At 37.8% G+C, this 22,622-nt stretch overlaps 1 protein-coding gene across 1 annotated transcript; it reads right to left on the reverse strand.

The window, feature by feature from the left end:
• Positions 1 to 584: 584 nt before the first annotated feature.
• Positions 585 to 8,485, reverse strand: LOC116011343. Its single transcript, XM_031250896.1, has 13 exons — positions 8,229 to 8,485; positions 4,869 to 5,593; positions 4,592 to 4,759; positions 3,949 to 4,344; positions 3,652 to 3,777; positions 3,443 to 3,568; positions 3,083 to 3,367; positions 2,231 to 2,308; positions 1,932 to 2,155; positions 1,668 to 1,848; positions 1,469 to 1,585; positions 1,241 to 1,378; positions 585 to 1,138 (listed from the first exon to the last, which is right to left on the reverse strand). Exons 1-13 carry the CDS (start codon positions 8,290 to 8,292, stop codon positions 980 to 982), a joined length of 2,787 nt encoding a protein of 928 aa, XP_031106756.1. The 5' UTR covers positions 8,293 to 8,485; the 3' UTR covers positions 585 to 979.
• Positions 8,486 to 22,622: the final 14,137 nt, after the last annotated feature.

The following is a 22,622-nucleotide window of genomic DNA, read 5'->3' on the forward strand; positions in this document are numbered from 1 at the left end:
ATAGTAATTAGTTATGTGGGTTTTTTTTTTTTTTTATGAGAATATGTTGGTTTTTTTATGTTGTAATAACGAAGGAGTGGTTTAGGTATGTTTTTTATTTTGTACTATTTAATAACCCATTACTGGTGTTTGAGTCCAATATGGTACTCGTTCACAACTTTATTACTGAGCGTATTCGTTTGTTTTAGTTGTGCAACACCTTTCTGTGTCGCCCAAATCGGTGAGTTCAGGGGTTGATGTGTGAAAATATATGGGGTAGGACTCCATTAGGCATGTGGGTGGTAGTAGAAGAATTTAAGGTCGAATACGGTTGCTGTTATCTGCGCTCCTTTTTCGATCGTTGGGTTTGTTATTACTAGATCATTAATTTGGGAACTACACATAGCAGGACCAGGCGACCTTGTTACGCCTGTTACAGTGGCATGAGGTTGTGGGACATCTTTGCACAATTGTGTTAATACTGGTATATGCGGGTGGACGCGTGGTTAGCAATATGGGGTCGTGGCAGCAGTGAACGCTTTACTTTAGTGAAGGTGTACGTATTTCCCACACTCCCAAAGATATAATGAGCGACGCGAGTAGTGTTGCCTACGATTGACCAGCACGCGTATACTAGATTAAATAAAAACAACGTACTAAAACACCTCGTCTCTAGTATCCGAGGTTTGAATGCACGCTTATAATCTACTACATCAAAAAATAAGAGTACTGTGATTGTTCGCAGTGCTACGCTGGTGAATTATTATCATACTAAACTGACATCACCATCCAAATAACACACGCCGCACTTTAACTAAACTATCTTGGGTGTGTTCCTTGCGAGCCCATTTGCAAAGTTTCGCGCACGCTTGATGTTGCTATTCTGGTGAATGTTGATGTCACTCATCAGAATTTCCCTCATAAAATACTGATGCAAAACACATATCTGCATGTAGTTCCCTCTCTGTAGTCCAACATCCCAGTTCGCGACCCCTTGGCCCTAGTACGACTCCATGTGGCGCATAGTGAACACGGCCGAGTCAACTTGGTTTTTAGGGACCCTCCACGACATTTGCATCCTTTTAGGTATTAAACCCCTAATCTGTGACGCTATTTCAGTTTCGAGCTTATCATCCAAGAAGGTAGAGAACATGTCTACCTGAAAAAAAGTGCGTTACCGGGGCCAGGTTAGAGTGCATGATAAAGAGATGAAACATGACTATATGATCTAATTAGGGCCGGGTGTGGCTGTTTTACTTACCAATTGATTTGGAGTTTGGCCATACAACCTGTCTTTGGGCTCAGCTGCGGAAGAGTTGTCAATGATGTCTACTTTTTTCGCAATCGTGTCAACACTAATCATGTAAAAATGCCCTCGTTGCAGAATTGGGAAAATATACTGCCAAGTTAAGAAAGGGAACTCATTTTCAGAAACATTCCAGACAGGATGCCATTAACAATGATGTATGCGATCTGTAAAGGCACTTACAATGTGAATCCCACGCCAAGTCTCACGGGGTGATTTGCTAAAATCCTCTTCAAGACTTTTAGTGAACCACCCTAGGCGGAGGTACCGGAGAGCTGTGTAGTTGACCGCAGATTGAAGCTGCGTTGGATGTGCACAAACGACATCATGCAATGGCACAGTTGGTATAAGCAGTTGAGGTGTTTAGCGTATAAGAACATACCGCTGTTTTCGTTGACGCAAAGAGCCTGTTTGGAACGGCAGCACCTTTGGTAAGCTCTCGATAGTTTAGCACGCATGCCCAAGCGTCTACAACTCTATAAGCCACCTTACTCCCCTCCTGCAAAGACGCCACATTCCCCCACGATGCTTTGTATGCCTTATAGCGGAAAATCTCGTCGTCCCTGCAGCATTGAGTGGTGAGCCTTTGGGAAAACTGTTACATGCACTAACCATATAAATAGAGTAGACTAAGTAAGTTGTAAACCTATTGACCGCGAGGTTGTCGACAATCCAGTGATACACATAAGTCTGACTAGGTACAGTCCACGAAGGGCGCCCCCCCATCTGGCTAACATGGTGTGAAAGCTTCGTGCGAACTGGAGTCGGCTGATGCTTTGAGTAGTGGGGTGGTTTTGGTGCTTTTAGCGGTGCACGCCCCACTGGTGTTCCAGAAGTAGATGTGTGAGTCCCTAGGATAGAGGCCACGTCCTGCAAAACGTCGGTTAGTAACAACTTGAATACTATTGGTGTTTTCACCGAAGTCACCCATTTACTGTGGTATACCTGTGGGGTGGCGGCTACCCCATCATCACGCATGGAGTGGTGTAGCCGACCAGGTGTTGCATTAGGGCTTGTAATTACCTGCGCAATAAGCATGGACAAACGATTAGCGGTGGTGTGGAGGTAGGTTACGGGAGCGTCAAGGGCACATGCTGTAATGCATATTAATTCACAGACCCCATACAAGTTATTATAGCCTAGTGGCACAGACTGGTTGGTGTGTGCACGGTGCACACATATACACACTCAAGTGCACAGATATACACACTGAATTGCACAGTCAAAGGAAAACAAGATGAGAAACCAGATAGAAAACTAGGAAATGAACAAAGGGTGCACAGGACCAGCTCCCGCGTCTAATAGCACAGTAGAGCACAGTCTGATTAAATTGGGGGAACATCAAGAGCACATACATTCTCAGTTTGGGCACAGTTACCTAGGCCTACTTGCACAGAATGAAGAAGCTGGAGGTTGGGAATTACAAAGAACAGTGTGGTAGAGTATGGATTACTTGGAAGACCATCTGAAAACCCTACATGCCAACATTGTGCACAGAGAACGAGACCTAATAGCACAGTAGGAAGAAATGGGTGGATAAAAGCATACCATTACGAACACTTAAGCACTTCGATGCAGCACTATTAAAAATAGAAAGCCACTAAACGATACACAAGATTAGCTCCCGAGCAATATAGTACGCACTGTGAGAAACCAACTTTAGAAATAGAAAAGCAATAAGGAATACGCAGAGAATGTATGGGGGTTGTTGACACGCTGTAAATACCCCCCTAGCACAGTGTGCCCATGTGTGGATCCTACATGATAGAGCCTACTGTGCTAAACTGACACACTTACCGTCAGACGTTGTTGAGGAGTAGCAAAGGTGGTGGTGTGCCGCACTGGCGAGGTGGGCACATCCTGTGTCAGCCCTAAGCTAAATGATGGGACATCCGAGAATTCATCTTGCTGAAGAACCGCAGGGTCTAACTCATCCACCGGTGCCATATGGTATGACTGGTTTCTGACAACTGGAGTGGGAGGATGATTTGGCACCTGGGGTGGTTTTGTCGCTACGTGCGGGGCTTTAGCAGTTTGGTGCCTAGTAATAGATAAGGGCGCTCCTGGCACCTGGGCAACAACCTGCAAAACAAGTGGTAGGAGTGATTTCACAACACCGGGTGTGTTGAACCAATTAAACAATAGAGTGTTGTATACCTGTGGGGCAGTGGTCACGCCATTGACACAAATGGACTGTGGTGGGCTGATAGGTGTGGCACTAGAACTTGGTAGAGCAGATTGGCTGACGCGGTTGTGTTTGGCCGTAGACCGTGTTGACATTCCCTACACAATAAGCTTCGGCACACAATGAGTATCAATTTAACATCGGGTGTGTTGAACCAATTAAACAATAGAGTGTTGTATACCTGTGGGGCAGCGGTGACGCCATTGACACGAATGGACTGTGGTGGGCTGATAGGTGGGGCACTAGAACTTGGTTGAGCACATGGGGTGACGCCGTTGTGTTTGGCCCCGGACCGTGTTGACATTCCCTAAACAATAAGCATTGGCAAACGATGAGTATCAGTTTCTATGTCGGTAGGAAGGGCGTTAGGAATGCATATTGTAATGAATACTATCACACAGTTTTATGACACGCGGTAACCCCGCATAGAGCATAACCAGTCATGCTAGAGCCTACATTGCTAAACTATCATTCTTACCGATGCACGCTGTTCAGAAGTTGCATTGTTGGTCATCTGGCGCACTGTTGTAGTGGCCGCATCCTCTGGCAACACCCCACTAAGTGACGGCCCATTATAGAGTGCATTTCGCTTGTGTACCGCATGCTCTATCTCTTCGACCGCCTTGAGGACGTCAGGGTTGGAGTAGAAGTCGTCATCGGTCTCTGTCCCATCGGCCGATACAGCTGGGGGTGGCGCATGGGCGGGCACGCCAACGGTGGGGTGTATACCAACAAGGGATCTAGCAGTGTTGAAGAGTTTGCTAGACTGATCAGACTGATCGGCTTCCATTTCAGCTTCACGAAGCAACTCTACAAGCTGCAGGATACCTGGTGCGACAAGGCGTGCTTGCTCGGTGACCCGTACCCTCAGATCCTGAGACAAAGTGCAGGACATTGGTTAGAAGTAAATTAACTTGTAGAAGGTTTCCAAAAAAAAAAAAAACTAACTTGTAGAAAGTTTGAGAGTGGTCAAAGATACATGTCATATATATACACACAGAACTTGAAAAATGAGAGTGCAAGAAAATGCATTCATAGTTAACCACACACACACTAGTAGTTATCAAGCATACATAGCAACGCATACTGAACCCCATTTATAGACCTCAAAATGATGTTACCTTCTTCTTAGGCTGTAGCGGCTCCACAATCGTACCCCGACCAAACCCACCAGATGTGACCTCCAACTCTTCCCTTTGTTTCAGTAACTCGGAATCCCACCCCACGAAAGCTGGAAGAGTGCGTGGCACTGTGCATGCACCAGCCTGAACCCGATCAACATAGAGCACCTGCGCAGAATTATGCACCAAACTGAGCACTACCAAACACACATATGTGACATGATTAAATACCACTTCGTGACCGAAATGGGACTGAGAGATCATGGTGGGTTCGTACCGTTAAGAACACCAATGGGCCAGTGAACCTTTGCGTTTTCCTTGCCTTCCACGCTGGTTGTGTTGCAACGAGGGAATGAATCACATATTGGCACCAATTAAGATTGGCAATTTCGAGGGTATCCTCAAGGTTTGGAATGACATGCTGATATACATAACCATTCTGCATAGTACGCACAATAGTACTAACCACAAGTAATGCATAGTTTCGTATAAAGCACTCTCCCCCATCGAGATATTTTTCTAACTTGATGGCCACCTCTACAGGAGTGATTGTGTAATCGGTTTTCTCATATGATTCACGCCAGATATTCAAGATAATACTCTTCTGGTGCTTCGCCCTATCAGTGATAACTTTGGGGCCCCGTGGCAACCCAAAAACTGCCTCGACCGCCTCCTCATCCACCTTGAGTGTTAATCCATTCGGAAACTTCAACTGCATTGAATCGATGTCCAAGTTCGAGAGTAGCCAATTACCTAGGCGCAATGGTGTGTCTGCGATCTGGAAATTGAGCATCGGCCCAAACCCCATTGCTATGACGGTGCGTCGCTGGCCGGCTGTCAATTGCTTATTGGCGTCTACGAGGAGCTTCCCCAACGCACGTGTATGCATGCTGGGAAAGCTTTCCGGCTGTGGCGGGACATGGGCATTAACAGGTACTGTGCCCCCGGACAGAGAGGCGACTGGGGCAAAATTGGAGGGGGCGACCTTCCGTGCTTTTGACCCTGAACACAGTTGAGCAGAAGGGTTAAACTGTTGAAGAGTATAGAATAGGATAAAAAAAAATTTTACACACACACACCCCATAACGTTCCCTAATAAAACGCTCCACCGTCATAGGAGTAGGATTAGCGTTAGGGTATAATGCAACCAGCTGCACCGTAGACAATACCGTGTGCACAATAGTGATCATATTTGTTCTACCTTATAGACATAAGAGTTACCAGTGAAGTTTACTTATGTTTTGCTTGGGAAAATAATAAAAAAGAACTGAATAGAACAGGAAAATGCACAGTACAATTAGGCTCTTGCATTCTTTAATTGGAAACTAATGAACTAGCTGCGAAGTAGATGAAAACCAGAGCACAGAAGACATGTACACAATGCACAGTAGAGATGCTAAGCATGAGACTCAACTGTACACAAATAGCGTAGCTGTTAACAAGTTCAAAACCAGCTGCACAGTAGATCATAACCGAATGCACATGACACATCACAATAGTTCCACCTTATATAGAAAAGAGATGCTAGCGTAGTTGCACAGTAGATGTTTCCCAAACGCACAGTACACCTCTAATTATTTCTACCTTTTTAGATAAGAAATACTACCCTAATTGCATAGTAGATGTTAACCAAATGCACAGTACACATCAAATTAGTTCTACCTTATAAAGATAACAGATACTAGCGGAGTTTAGTTTTGGATTATTTGGAAAAAAAAAGCACAACGAACAATTGAAACTAGCATAAGGGGGAAATGCACACCTTGTGTGTAATATTAGAAATTGAGTTAAGTTTTGTTTTGAATTATTTGAATTAAAAAAAAAAAAAAAAACAAGGAAACCTGCTAATAAGCATAAGGCTCAATTCCACACCAATAAACTAGCTGTAAAGAAATTGAAAACCATCTGCCCAGTAGACCTTAACCAAACGCACAGTACACCTCTAATTATTTCTACCTTAAAGTAGCTGCAAAGTAGTTCAAAACTAGTTTGATATTGAATATGGATTAAATATTGAATACACAAAAGCTGTAAACAAGTTCAAAAGCAGCTGCACAGTAGACGTTAACGAAATGCATAGTAGACATGAAATTAGTTCTACCTTATAAAGATAACAGATACTAGCGGAGTTTAGTTTTGGTTCATTTGTAATAAAAGAACAACGAACCCATTACACATCAAAATAGTTCTACCTTATAAATAGAAGAGATGCTAGCGTAGTAGCACAGAAGATGTTAACCAAACACACAGTACACCTCAAATTATTTCTACCTTTTTTAGATAAGAGATACTATCGTTTTTGCACAGTAGATGTTAACCAAATGCACAGTACACATCAAAGTATTCCTACCTTATAAAGATAAGAGATACTAGCGGAGTTTAGTTTTGGTTTATTTGGAATAAAAGAACAACGAACTACGTTATTCAGATAAGAGATACTACTGTAGTTGCACAGTAGATGTTTACCGAATGCACAATACACATCAAATTAGTTCTACCTGATAAAGATAACAGATACCAGCGGAGTTTAGTTTTGGATTATTTGGAAAAAAAGAACAACGAACAATTATAACTACCATACGGGGGAAATGCATACCTTGTGTGTAATATTAGAAATTGAGTTAAGTTTTGTTTTGAATTATTTGGATTAAAAAAAAAAAAAGGAAAACTTGTAATAAGCATAAGGCTCAATTCCACACCAATAAACTAGCTGTAAACAATTTGAAAACCATCAGCCCAGTGGACCTTAACCGAATGCACAGTACGCATCTAATTAGTTCTACCTTATAAAGATAAGAGATACTAGGAAAGGCAAAAGGCACACTACAATTAGGCTCTCGCAGTCTTTAATTCCACACACAAAAAGTAGCTGCAAAGTAGTTCAAAACTAGTTTGATATTGAATATGGATTAAATAGCTGCACAGTAGACGTGAACGAAATGCACAGTAGACATCAAATTAGTTCTACCTTATAAAGATAACAGATACTAGCGGAGTTTAGTTTTGGATTATTTGGAAAAAAATTACAACGAACAATTGTAACTAGCATACGGGTGAAATTCACAACTTCTGTGTAATATTAGAAATTCACTACATGTATTGTATGAGGTAAATGCACACAACCACAGGGCACAATGCACAATACAATTACACACTAATAAACTAGCTGCAAAGTAGATATTCAATACCAAGTGCACACCTTGTGTGTAATATATTGGAAAAATGCACAGTAATCCCCAAACCCAAGTGCACAAGGATTGTGAATTAAAGAACTGTGAACTATTATAATTCCAATAATTGTATTGTATTAAAAGAAGACATACCAAGGACGATTAGTCATGAATTGTTTAGGTAAAATACAATTAGACCTTCAAATAACAAAAACAACTAGCTGCAGACTGTAACTAAAAAAAAAAAGGTTCTTGCAGTTCGAAATCCCAAACACGGAAACTATGCGCAAACTCGAACACAACCAATGGCACAGTAGACCATACCCATGTGCACAGTATACAACAAATGCCACCACCACATAGCGAGCAAGAATGAGCCCACCCATCCCCCCACCACGCAACACACCACAGCGAACAAGAAATCCAGACCACTATCCGAGCAATGAACCGGCAAAAAAAACACTTACCACGATCAGCCTGTGGGACCTCCGCCGGCCGGCGGCGAGACTCAGACGACGGGATGCGGGACATCGCGGCTACGGAGAAACGTGGGATAATACGGCAGTGATGGGCTGAGGACGGTAGCAGCGGGCAACGAGGGCGTGAGACGGCGTCGAAGGGGTGAACGGCGCGGTAGTTGTTAGCCTGCACGAGCAGCAGCCGGCGATGAGTCAATAGTCACTACGCAAAATCACACTCCACGTCACCCTGTGCAACCTGGAGACCTAATTTTTGAAAACAAAAATACAAATAAAAAATAACAATAACAAGCGGCTGTGAGTACCCCACTTCAAAACCCTAAAATACCCCTGCACAAATACTCCCCCAAAGAACACAGTTAAAAATGAGTTTTTTAAATTTAAAAATGAATTTATTAAAATAACAAACTACTTTTAATCTACACCACTAATCACACTATTTTAAAGGCTAAGAAGTGTGCACATGGACTCATATAAACCCCAGGACTCATTTGAACAGCACTCTATATATATATATATATACACCTAAGGTTTTGGGGTCTCAAATCATATTTTTATTTATTTAAAAGTATCCAAAATACACAATTTGGGCTAAAGTTTTGGGCTAGGAATGTTTTAGAACTTAGGGTGTGTTTGGAAAGCAGGAAAATAGCTTTTGGGAAATGAGTCATTTTCCAAAAAATGAGTTCATTTTCCGTGTTTGGATGTACTCTGGAAAACTGTCTTTGTGTATTTGGTTCATTTTTCAGAAAATGAGTAGAAATGTATAATTATATATTTTTATTATTTTATTTAAAATATAAAAATATATAAACTAATAATATTTATTAGTGAAAAGGGTCAAATAAGCCCTTGAACAATAGCTGAAAAGTCAATTAGGCCCCTAAACATTTAAAAGGTACAATTAAACCCTTTAACAAGTTAAATTGGAGCAAAGAAGCCCAAAAACGGTATGGCAGGTCATTTACTGTTCAGGCAAAAATTTGACGACCGGCGACGGTTCGCCAGACTCCAGCGGAACGCGACGAAATGGTTGCTTTCCGCCATGGAAGGCGACCATTGGGCTTCTGCCATAGCAGGTCATTTACCGGTTTTTAGGCTTCTTTGCCCTAATTTAACATGTTAAAGGGTCTAATTGTACCTTTTAAATGTTTAGGGGCTTAATTGACTTATCAGCTATTGTTCATGGGCTTATTTGACCCTTTTCCCTATTTATTATAAATAAATTAAAAAAAAAAAGGTACTCTGGTTTCAAGCGGAAACCAAAACAGTTTGCTCTGGTTTCTAGTGCTAGAAACCAGAGTCAGTGGACTGGAGAGGGACGGCTTGAGCCATCCCTCCCTCTGCAGTCCGCACGATGCCATTTTTCGAAAAAATGGAATCATTTTCCTTGGTCAACGGAAATTTTTTTTCGTTGACCACATTTTTCAGATGTTCTCAAACACCAAAAGTCCGGAAAATAATTTCCAGGAATCATTTTCCGGGTTACCAAACACACCCTTAGGAAATTAATTAAAAATCATTTGGGCTAAGGTTTAGTTTGGGTTTAAACTTAAGCTCAAAGCAATGTTATAAGGATCACATGTTCGTCTCAGATAGACTTTTGGTTCAAAATTTTGATAAATAAATTTAACCCCTAAATATGGCTTTTAAAACCATAAATAAATATATAAATATTCCGTACCAAATCGTTTAAAATAAAGAGTTTAAAATATTTAATTATACTCTTGTTTGACAAAAATTTCTTGTAGAAATTAAATTACATATATAGTTTTATTTTAAAAGCTTAATGATATCTACTATTTTGTACAATAATTCACCCCTTATTTTAGTTGTTTTGATGCTTATTTTCTTTATCCTAGTGAAATTGAGAATTGTTTGTCTGTTACATTGTCCCAAGGGTTTGAATTATCCACAAGGAGCAACAAAGGAAGACTTTTTGGAACATTTTGGACAAGTTTTGGAAGCAAAGGAATCTACCTAAAGTTGAAAAGGAGCAGCGGAGCACAAAAGGAAACAAGTAGCAAAAGGATAAGGCACCACACGGCCGTGTGGGTGCCCGTGTGCACCCCAGACCCGCAACCGCCACACGGCCACGCACACGGCCGTGACCTTTGCTGCTGTCCAGTATTTAATGACGCGATTTTTTGGTTTTTGGGGGATTCCGAGCCCTAGTTTAGTGTAGCTTATTTTTCCTTCTTTTTAGAGTTTTCCCTAGCATAGATTAACTCAGATTTACATACTTTAACTCGTTTACAAGCTTGGAATCGTGGATTGGATTCGAATTACTCTTCAAGTTGTTAGTGAAGTTCTTCTTCTCTTTATTATTTTATTTCTCAGATTTGATGCTACGATCTCAATGTTTCATTCTTGCTTTGCTTTAGTTACTTTAATAATGAGTGAGTATTTCGTTTATGGGTTTTGATTAGGGATCTATTCTATTCTTGATGCTCAATTTGAGATTATTGCATAAAGGGATTGAATTGTTTGCCTAGGGTTTATGTTGAATTGGGGATTGAATTCTACTTGTTATTAATTGATGGTCACAATTGATTGCTAGTTGAGGAGATGATTTCATTACACGAAGGTTGGGTGAAAGACTCGAGTCTTACCAATTTCAACCTAATTTTTCCTACTATGAGAATAGGGGTAATTTGGGGGCTTACAATGCTTTAGTGTTTAAGGTTATGATTGGTGCATCACAAAAGTGGGGCAATCTTAGCCTAATTCTGTTTATTGATTACGAGAGTATCTGAACTGAATTCTTGAGTGCATTGCCAATAAATCCCTAGGTTAATTGTTTATCCCCTAATTCTAAGGTTGTTAGAGCATCAAGATTGCAATACCCCTAATCTGACCCATTCCTTTATCATATAGTTTATTCTTCATTTAATTTGCATTCTTTTTATTTTCCATACTTCATCATCAATTACTTAGATTATAGCGAAATCCAACACTTTAGTGCCTAGAATTTCATAACTCACACAAATACGTGCCATAGTCCCAATCCTCAGCAGAACGACATTTTCACCCTCATATTTACTATCATCATTGTACTCATCACTTAATATAATAGGAGTTTAGAGAAAATGATTTTGGATAATAAAATTATAAGGTATAAAATAATTTATTTAAACTTTGAAGTAAAATAATTTGTTTGAAAGTATTTGGGTTAAAATATTTAAGATTGAAAAATAAATTTTATTCTCAAGAATATTTTATTGAAATAAAAATTGTTTAAAATATCGGGGTGTTACAATCCATTGACCTTGAAAGAAGCTTCGTCCCCGAAGCTAAAATCATTTGAGAATAGGAAGTCAAACATAAATGAGAGTAACTAGAGAAAAGAATTTAAGCAAAACATGCTTGATTTTAAAGGGGCTTGATTTCAAGGAGGAAAAATAATGAGATTTAGATTTTAAACTCAGGAATAATCACTTGGTCAAGAATAACGGTAAGATTACCTACCAAGGTTACAACTTTAGAAATAGGATTGCCACCTTGCCCACAATCATTTTGAAGATGAAAACAATGAGAGGTTTGGAAAATATAAGGGATTTCGAACAAAAGGGTATTTGATTCAACAAGGGATACGAGAAATTCAATCTCAAAAGAAAGTAAGAAACAACAATCTTACTTCAAAGTTCAAACTAAGAAATAACCATCAAAAGAATAGGGCACTTCTCCTTAGCCCTAGCAAATATCCTAATTTGAGTTTTCATACTCCAAGTTTCAAAAACATTCCTCAAACTTGAACATTCAATACACACAGAAGCATAGAGTTCACCAAATCTCTCTTTACTCTTACACAAATAGTCAAACAAATTAGTCCACATCTCAACCTCATTACATTTAGATCATTCAAATCCTCCTTATAATCAAACTCCAGACCTTAAGTAACTCAACCATTCACCAAATAAGCATCGCTTACCTCCTCAAAGAGATGTACACCTTCAAGGTGCAATAGCCACAGCTTACAAAATACTCAAAAATCTTTAAAGCAACGCATTACTGAAACTTACACTTCCATAATTCCATTAAAAGGCACATTCTCAAACAAAGACTTGCTTACAACTGCAAGTACTACACAAGGCATAAATAATTACCACAGAAGTTGATAAGGAAACTCACATCTCACCGCGAATTTTTAAAGAGTTCCAAATTCGTAAGACTTCAAACTTAGAGTTCTCAAAACCAAATCTACTCATATTTCAAAATCTTTTACTTAAACTCCTACACTCAAACTCCTATGTCCTTAGGTCAATCTAGGCTCTTGAAGTCAACTTCTTAACATCCTAGGACTCTAACCTAGGGCTCTAATACCAACTGTAACACCCCCAATTTCTAATACGGGATTAAACATTAATAAACTATCTTACATACTAACCATACTGGAAATAAATTTTATTCTCAAGAAATATTTTATTGAAATCCTAGCTTTTTATACGTGGCTAAATACATGACATTCACACTACTGCCAATATCGACCAGTACCCTTTGGAACACCGTCTCGTGAACGTCCATCGCGATGACTAACACATTACGGTGCAGAGTCAGACCCTGCGGCAAGTCATCATTAGTAAATGTGATAGGCTCGCTACATGGTCGCTTCCTGTCAGATTCCTAAGTGGCAATTGCCCCAATGTACAACTGCCTGGCCCATGCCTTCCGGGCACCTGCCGTATCTCCACCTTCTAGGCCCCCCATGATCATGTTGATGACTAGCTTTGCCTTTCCAATCTTTACTGCTCTCTCCTTCTTCCATGGGATGCTTGCCCTTATCCGCCGTCCTCTTAGTTAATGGAGGGGCATTGTCTCATCGCCATGGTGGACCAAGACAGCGCCATTGATTGGTCGGTCGTTCTAATTAGCTTTTCAAGCTCAGCCTTTAATACTTCGCAGTCTTCCGTTGAGCGCAAACTGTTCCGATGATATCGGCAATACGGGGCACGCTCATCTAGCACTTGCGGGTTATCCCCTAGGCGAACAAGTGGTGAGGATGGCAACTATTCCCGCACTTCTTGAATGGGTTGCACAGGCGGCTGATAGCCATTCAGTCTTAGCCTATTATGCACTCGCTTTGAACTTACTCGCCGAGTAGTGGCTCCTTTCGCATGACCACTCTTAGGATCCTCTGGTCAAGGCTGTTTTAGGGCCATCCTGTCTTGCTTTTGCTTCTGCCTAACCGCCTCTATAGTATCGGCGAGCTGATTAGCTCTCTAGATAGCCTAAGCGTACGTTTGTGGGTTTTCATCGTGCATCTTCCCATATTGCTCGTCCGGATGCAAGGATTCTATGAAAAAGGCCAATGCCATCTAGTCATTCCATCCTCCCTTAACTACTTGGACTTCCTTCTGCTACCTGGCCAAATAACTTCGCAGGCTTTCTCCCTTGTCCCGGCGTACCCATGCCAAGTCTGGGAACTTATTTTTAGGCCTCATGCTACCTGCGTAATGTGTCAGGAACGCCTTTGCCAATTGCTCGAAGCAATTGATCGACTGGGCAGGCAGGCCAACGAACTACCTCTATGCCTGGCCGATTAGAGTAGGTACAAAAGCTTGACAGATCAACTGGTCGTAGGGATGGCAATGGGGCGGGTTGGGTGCGGGGGATATATCCCAACCCATTCCCCGCACCCGCGCGAGTAATGAAATTCCTACCCCATCCCTGCCCCCACGGAGATTTTGCGGGTGCGGGTAATACCCAACCCGCAACTCTAATTGTTATTATTACACTTAAATCTAATAAAATTTTATACTACAATTCTAATTATCACATGTATTCTTTATATAAGTTTAAACATAACTCTAAAATTTAATAGCAACCAATGATATTAGTCCTTAATTGGAACTAAAATTGTGTTAGTAGTATAAATTGTATTAAATGTTTACTACTTATGTTATTTGTGTTGTTCATTTTAAATTTTCATAAACAAAAAACTAAGACAATGAGATGATAATAAAATTGAATCCCTAAGGCACTAGCCCATAAACAAGTTTAGTTTATTGTGCATTTTTAATTATAAAAGATACATAAACTTATATAATAAATGAATATTAATAACAGAAGCTTGTGTGTGTGGGTGGGTGGGTGGGTGCGGGGCAGGGATACCTCTCTTCCCATCCCCGCACCCATTACCCAAATTGTGCATGTATTTAAAAACCCGTAGGGGCGGGGATGCAGGGAACCCATAGGGTGCGGGTAGAATTGTCATCCCTAATTGGTCGGCAACGTCGAATACCTGCATTAGGGATGTCAATTGTACCCGTACCCGATGGGGAACCCGACTCCCCGCCCCGACGGGGACGGGGATGGGGTCAAAAATAGGGGAATGGGGACGGGGATGGGGAGAATATTTAATTCCCCGACGAGGACGGGGGCGGGGATGGGGAGTACTCTCCCCGCCCCGCCCCGTCCCCGAATATATATATATATATATATATATATATATATATATATATATATATATATTAAATAGTTAATTAAGGCAGGAAGCCACAAAACACGTATATATATAAAAACAATGCATTTAAATGCTTAATTAAGGCAATAAGCCACACATCACGTATATACATATATAATTTTTAAAGTTATTCTAGCCATTGATTTTCTTGTCTTGGGATATGAAAGTAAAAGCTGAAACCTTTTCTTCTAGTGTCTTCTAAAGCTGAACACTGCTTTCAATTTCATTTCAACATCAAGTCATCAACTCCAGCTCTACTTGTGACTTGCCTCACCTCCTCTTCCATATCCAAGTTCATTGTCAACCTTGGATCTCACCGGCGACCTTGCCTCTGCTATGACTAAAGCAACAAACTCCTAAATCAATTTTTGAAGGCACGAATGACTTACGCCGATCTCGCGAAGCTATCAGGCATGAAACACCACCGTAGGCTATATCTGATCTCTAACATATCTCAATATCTCACCTATTACAGCAAGTTTATTTGATTCATCTACTTTTTAAACTTAAGACTTTAGTATTTAGTTTTTTCTTAGTTTTTTTAGGTTTATATGCAAGTGTTTTTTATTTTTTGAAACCCATCTTTGATTTATGTTTTTTTTAATAGTTTGATATCTCTAATTCTCTATCAAATGAGTTGAAAAGTCAATATTCATTGCTCATCAGTGTGTGTCTGTGATTTTTTTCTTCAAACTAGTGAATGGAATCTCAAGAAATGAATTGTGGAAATTCTTCTACTCAGGTAGCTAGTAGTCAGTCTATAATGGCAGTTGGTGGGTTAGATACTAATATTACTCTTGAGTCACCATCACCTATAAATTCACCAAAAGACTCTCCTGTTCAAAATAATGAACTTGAACCTCCAACAGACAGTGCAACTAATTGTGAAGTTAAAGTTGGTGATAAGAGACTGAAATCAGTAGTTTGGCAGCATTTTAAGAAGGTTAAGGTGGATGGATTAGATAAGACAGAATGCAATTACTGTAAAAAGCTTCTAGGAGGGCAAAGCAAAAATGGAACTAAGCATTTACATGACCACCATAAGGTTTGCAAAATGAGAACCTTTCAAAAATGTAAGAAAACAGGCTCTGTTGCAGCAACAGTGGAAAGCAAATGGTAAAATGTGCATAAGTAATTACACATTTGACCAAGAAGCTACATGGAAAGAGCTTGCTAATATGATCATTATGCATGAATGTCCAATATCAATGGTTGGTCATTTTGGTTTTAAAAGATATTCAGCTGCCCTTCAACCATTGTTCAAGATTCCTTCCCGTAATACAATTAGAAGTGATATCATGAAGATCTATATTTCAGAAAAGTCCAACATAATGGATGTTTTGAAGAAAAATTCAAGTAGGGTTGCAATGACTACCGATATGTGGACAGCTTCAAACCAAAAGAAAAGATATATGGCAGTCGCGACACATTTCATTGACAACAATTGGAATCTACAAAGTTTGATCTTAAGGTATATCACTTTAACTATCTCTACATAAATTATTTCTTATAAATTATATCTTATACTTTTTTATGTAATATTTTTTAATTCTTAGGTTTGCTTATGTGCCTTGTCCACATACATCGGTTGTTCTTTCTAAAGAATTGTTGAATTGCATATTTGATTGGAATTTAGAGAGAAAATTGTCAACATTGACTCTTGATAATTGTTCCACAAATGATGGTATGGTTGATATATATTATTATGTCCAAGCTAAATCCTAGCCATCTTTTGTTGCGTGGAAAGCTAATTCACATGCGTTGTTGTGCTCACATTTTAAATCTAATTGCCCAAGATGGATTGAGGGTCATTGGTGATGGAATTGAAAGGGTTAGAGGTAGTGTTTCCTTTTGGACAGCCACACCAAAAAGGGTTAAGGACAGCCACACCAAAAAGGTAGTGTTTCCTTTTGGACAGCCACACCAAATTGGTGATGGAATTCTACCTATTTTATGCTTACGGTTGCTTTAGAATATAAAGATGTGTTTTATCGATTGCAACAAAGAGAACATCTTTTTTACTTGTGCACCAAATGATGAGGATTGGGATATAGCTCATGATATTTGTGAGAGATTAAAGCTGTTTTACACTGCCACAAATGCATTTTCAAGGACTAAATACCCAACATCTAATGTATTTTTCCCATTGATGTGTGAGATCAAGTTTTCTTTGCATGCTTGGACTGAATCTTCTAATTTGATTGTTGCAAATATGGCCACAAGCATGTTAATAAAATTTGAGAAATATTGGGAAATAGTTCATGGGATTATGGCAGTTGCTACTGTACTTGATCCAAGATATAAATTAGTGGTAATGGAGTATTTCTTTCCTGCATTTTATAGAGAAAGGTCTGATACTGAGGTTGAAAGGGTTAAAAACTATTGTTATGAGCTATTGCATGAATATGAAAGTTCTTCTCAAGTTAGTAAGACCAACCAAGCATCATCTAGTAGCAAAAATGTGGATAAAGTTGAAGAAAACTGCTTTCTCTCAGGGTTTCATTCTTATGTGAAGACTTCCAAAAAAAAAGTCTTGAAATCTGAGTTGGATTATTATTTAGAGGAAGAGCCTTTGTCCAATACTAGTGACTTTGACATAATAGCTTGGTGGAAATGTGTTGGTAGCCGTTATCCATTGTTGCAAAAAATGGCTAAGGATATCTTAGCTATTCCAGTTTCTTTCGTGGCTTCGGAGTCTGTTTTTAGTACAGGTGGTAGATTGGTAAGTCCTATCCGAAGTAGACTTCATCCAAATACTTTGGAAGCATTGATGTGTGCTCAAAATTGGTTAGTGAAAGATTTCAAAGGTAATAAAACTTAGTTTGAAATACTTACTGACTTTTTTTTTATTTCATTTAAAGTGATGATAAATTATTTTGTTTTGTAGGTAAGTGTTCTGAGGACAAAGATACATGTGGAACTATTCATGATGACTATGAGAGTGAAGAAGAAGCAGAAGAAATTGAGGTATATATTAAAGTATGCCTTACAAATATAATTTATGTATTAAGGTATTAAATTATAAATAACATAATGAAATCTATATGTGAAGATGTGAGTACTTGTTAATTTTTATTCATGCAATAAATACTATATTGATTTATTAATGTTAAATTTTATTTTTCTTTTCAGATTACTGTGGAAGACTTGGCATCTTAACTAGCATGGCACCTTGGTTTTTGTTAATATAATTTAAGAACCTAACTTTTTGTTGATATGATCTAACCTTCAAGGAATGTATTGCATTTGTGGTATTGTTGTTTTTGGTGGCATTATGGCAGTGTGACTCCTACACTTTTGTTGATATGACTTGGGAATGTATTGTATAAAACTGTTAATATTTTTGTGTGTAAGCATAATAGCATTTTGCAGTGTGTATTTGGATGTAGGGGATACATAACTTTATGTTATTTCCACTTATGTAAGGAGTTGCCATAGGATTGGGCGCTGCAACTGGCACCGTTGCCAGAGATATGACGGGTCGATCATTATTAGCCACCGATTGCTCTACCGAATTACGGCGGCTGAGCCACTGGCGCGAATCAGGTGGTGGATGGCTTAACTGCTGGCGCAAATCCCCATTGAAGCGCGATCGACTTCCCGAGGAGCAATAACAACCATATTGCAATTGGCGTTTCCATTCACGTTTCCATTCGCATTATCATTCGCTGCAACAGCGTTCAGATTCACATGGCCTAAGCGTTGAGTACGTCGAGTTTGTGCCATGCAGACAGCGTAAATACGAGACTTTTTGTATTAGTCCCCACGGATTGCGCGAATGTTCGTTTTATGGCTGCGCAACAACTGTTTCGGCTGGCTAACACTACCCTAGAACTTAAAGAGAAATATCAAGGAGAAAGTGTAAACACAATTTTGGAGAATAATGGTGTTTGCCTTAAAATCTGAACCCTTAACATTGTGACCTCTAGGGGGTATTTATACATGAATAAGGGGCCTATACAAGTAAATAAGAAGGAATTTTAACAAATATAGGTTTAGGAAAGCAATCTAAGCTGCCTAACCACCATAGGAGTTGCCAAATTCTAAAATACGTAAGATTTTCCAGATTTCACCCAAGATACCAAATTCTGATTTAGCTGTCGCCTTTCAGGGCGCACCCGGTCGGGCGCCGCCTCCTAACTGCCTTCACGAACTGGGCTACACGAGTCATGCCATATCCATTGGACTAGTCAGTCAGTGGGCTCTAGATACCGGTCTTCTTTGATCGGGTACCCCACTCAGGGTATCCATCAGCTTTAATGGTAACATTTGTGTGCTTGACTTTGTCTTCATGGTGCTGGTGGACTTGAAGATGGGTTTCCAGTAATCAATTGCATGGATTATGAGGCTGGGAATTGCTTTTTCCAAGAAATTTTTTCTGATTGTAATGAAGTGGACGAATGTCATGACATTGATTATGTGAATGATTGTGTTAGTGTATATTCGAACACCCAAGGCTCCAATCATATTAACTTGCAAACTGATATTGAAATTAATGGATCAAATATCCCTGTGATAGAGGAATCAAGCGGAGTTGAGTAGAGGAGGACTAGATGGATAATTTGAGAACTCAAGGGCATGTTTACTAATTGGAAGTTTTCTTCAGTTTTCTGAAAATTTGTAAAATTGGAGAACAGAAAACAGAAAACATGTTTAGTAGCATAGTTTTCCATTTTGAAAACAGGAAACAATTTTCCAGTTTTCTAGAAAACTAAAACACTATTAAAAACTGTTTCCTAAATGGAAAACAGAATCATCTATCATCTATTAGACTATATGTCACTATAACCACATTCTCATCATTATCTTCTTACATATTTATTCATTACTATGATTACATTCATTATCATCTTCTATCTTTTCTAATTGCATTACTTATTTAAACATAACTTATTTGCTTATACTTAAAATTATAGATCATTCACATTATCAAAATTAAAAATTGAAATGTATACTACGTTTTATATTTCGATTGAACTCAGTTGATTATTGGTTCGGATATTTTAAATTATGTTATATCGGATACAAGTTTGGTCTAGATATCGGATATCAAAATTTCACATATATTATTATATTAGAATTCAAAATAAAAAAATATTATGTACATGTCATTCAAGAGAATATATCTAAAAATATTTTAAATATTAACTCAAAAAATATTAATATTATCTAAACTAAATTTTATGTGAACTTAATAGGTTATTGGTTTAGATATATTTTTAGTTATGTTATATAAAAATAAATTTGGTTTGGATATCAAATGTAAAAATTTTACATATATTGGATTTAAAAGTAAAAATTATATTTATTCTATTTAAACCAAATATATTTTAAAATATTTTAAATATAAGGTCTAAAAATAACTCAAAATTAAACTTATGTTAATTTTATAAAGTTAATCTAAAAAAATAAATTAAAAAAAAAGGTGTTTGTAAACAAATATTCTAAACAGAAAATAGAGAATGGAAAACAGAGAATGAAAACTGAAAAATTAGAAAACATAAAACAATTTTCTATTAGTAAACAGGCCCCAAATGTTCTTAAAAATTTTGGCGGAGAGGAGTAGTAGATGTATAATGTGGAGTACTAGTAGATGTATAATGTGGAGTACCAAATGGATAACTTGGAGTATTGGATGGATAATTTTTGGAGTATTGGACAGATTATTTGGAATACTGGATGGATAATTCAGAGTATTAGAGGGATAATTTGAGAATTGAAACGTTCTCAAAATTTTTTGCGGAGAGGAGAATTAGATGGCTAATTGGAGTATCAGATGGTTAATTCAAGAACTCGAAATGTTCTCATAAATTTTGGCGGAGATGAGTATTGGATAGTTAATCGGAGTATTAGATGGTTAATCGGAGTATTGGATGTTAATCGGAGTATGGAGTGGATAATCGGAGTATTATGATGGGTAGATGCGAAAGGGTAACCGGTGACTTTTCATGATTAACATTTCTAATCTTTTCTCAACAACCTTTCGGACTTGATTTTCCTTAGTCAATCCTTTAACTCTCGAAAATTAACATCTCGCTTAAGTTAACTTTCCCTATCCCCTTACATTCTAGCTAAGGTAGGCCTTTCCACTTTTCGGCCATAGAACCTTCCTGGTCTTCAAGTCTTCATTCTTCAACTCTTCGGTCTTCTACTCCTCGAACTTTAGTCTTCTAATTCTCGCAGCTTCAGCTTTCCAATCTTTGACTTTGCGAAGATAACCTCTCGGAATTTACTATGCTGACTTTTCGAAACTTTTAACAATCCTAAGGTAACTTCTCGAATTGTGTTTACTTTTTGGGTTAATTAAGCTTCCGGTCAGTGAGGTTCATTCGTTAAGTGTACTTTTTGAATTTACAATGAGAATTCCTGAGTTTACGAATTGAAAATAAATTGGGGCTAAAATTTCTAAGTTATTTAGTAACATCAAAATTTAATGTACACTTGTTCCTAATAGCCCCATCATGAATAATCTATACTATATTAAAAAAAAAAAAAAATCCTCCTATTTCATTTTCCTGCCCAAACTTTTGTAGTCAATTAATTAAATATTTTATTGGTCAAATAATTAATAAAGCTTATTTGGTAAGAAAATGTAAAATGAAAATGAACTAATATCTATTAATTGGTAATATTGTTTCTACATTCACGTATCAATACTACCAATACTATTAATAAACGTAAAACCCCCCCTTCAACTTTCCCGCCCAAACTAATATTATTAATTAATTGGTAAAAAATATTGATAAAGCTTAATTGGTAACAAAATTTTATATACCAAATTCTGAGAATAATTAAACCAATATAATTGTGAGAATAATGGAAACAAGTTCTGCGTAATGAATAAGAAAATTCCTTGAAAATTCCGCGTAATTTTATAAGAAATAATAATTTATTAATTATTATTTATACCAATAATAACAATTCGAATACTTATTTATACTTCTATATCTATAATACTATTAATAAATATAAAATCATCCTTTGTGAAATTCTCGTCCAAACAATAGTAAAGATAAAATGGAAAATTATTTAAAAACTTACAAAAAAATTAATTACACTTTCTTTTTGAAAAATTATACAAATTTATAATTCTCACATTCTCTAGCTATAAATACATTCTTCATTTTGCACTACCTCCCTCATCTTCCCAAGCTATTGACTCTCTCATTCCCTTCTTTCCTGGTCTAGTAAGAAATCATATTACAACTTTATGAATTGACATGTAATATGCATTATTATATAATAGTTGACACTATATTTACTTTTTAAATTATTTCTCCTTTATTTTTTCTATATTTATTTTAATAATGATATAATTGTCTAAATCATATTACAATATCACTTTATGGTAATAATTAATTGTCGTAGTAGGAAGCCGCTGTAAACCACCGCGAGAACGCCGAGGTCTTCACCGATCTGGCGGTGTGCAAGGAGAAATCCATGTAGTTGCAGGAGGAAGAAATCCATATGTCAAGTACGTGAAAGTGAGGGCGAAACTGAAAAACGGGATTCGTGTGGATGAAGAAAAAGAAGAAAAGGAGCGCAAATTTAAGGAGATCGAGGTTCGTGGGGATGAAATCAATGTTTCCTGCAATATTTTCTGTGTTTGATTTCGAAGTAATTATTAAATTTTATATTAATTTATCTTATGTAAGATATTTTATGACATCTTTTATATACTTTCCTCTTTTTATTCTTTTTTTTTAATCCATTTTTTAATGCATACAAATTCCGCCATAAATAATTATTAATAATTGTAAATTTAAATTAGGTAATTATTAATAATTAATTATTAAGGCAAGTATACTTTATTTTGTACTGCGGACACATTATTTTTAATAATTTCGATTTATTTAAATTATACCTTAATTATAAAAACTCTACCTAATAATTTTAGTATTACACGGAACACAATTATT

This window comes from Ipomoea triloba, chromosome 2 (assembly GCF_003576645.1).
Source record: "Ipomoea triloba cultivar NCNSP0323 chromosome 2, ASM357664v1".
NCBI classification, from domain to species: Eukaryota; Viridiplantae; Streptophyta; class Magnoliopsida; order Solanales; family Convolvulaceae; genus Ipomoea; species Ipomoea triloba.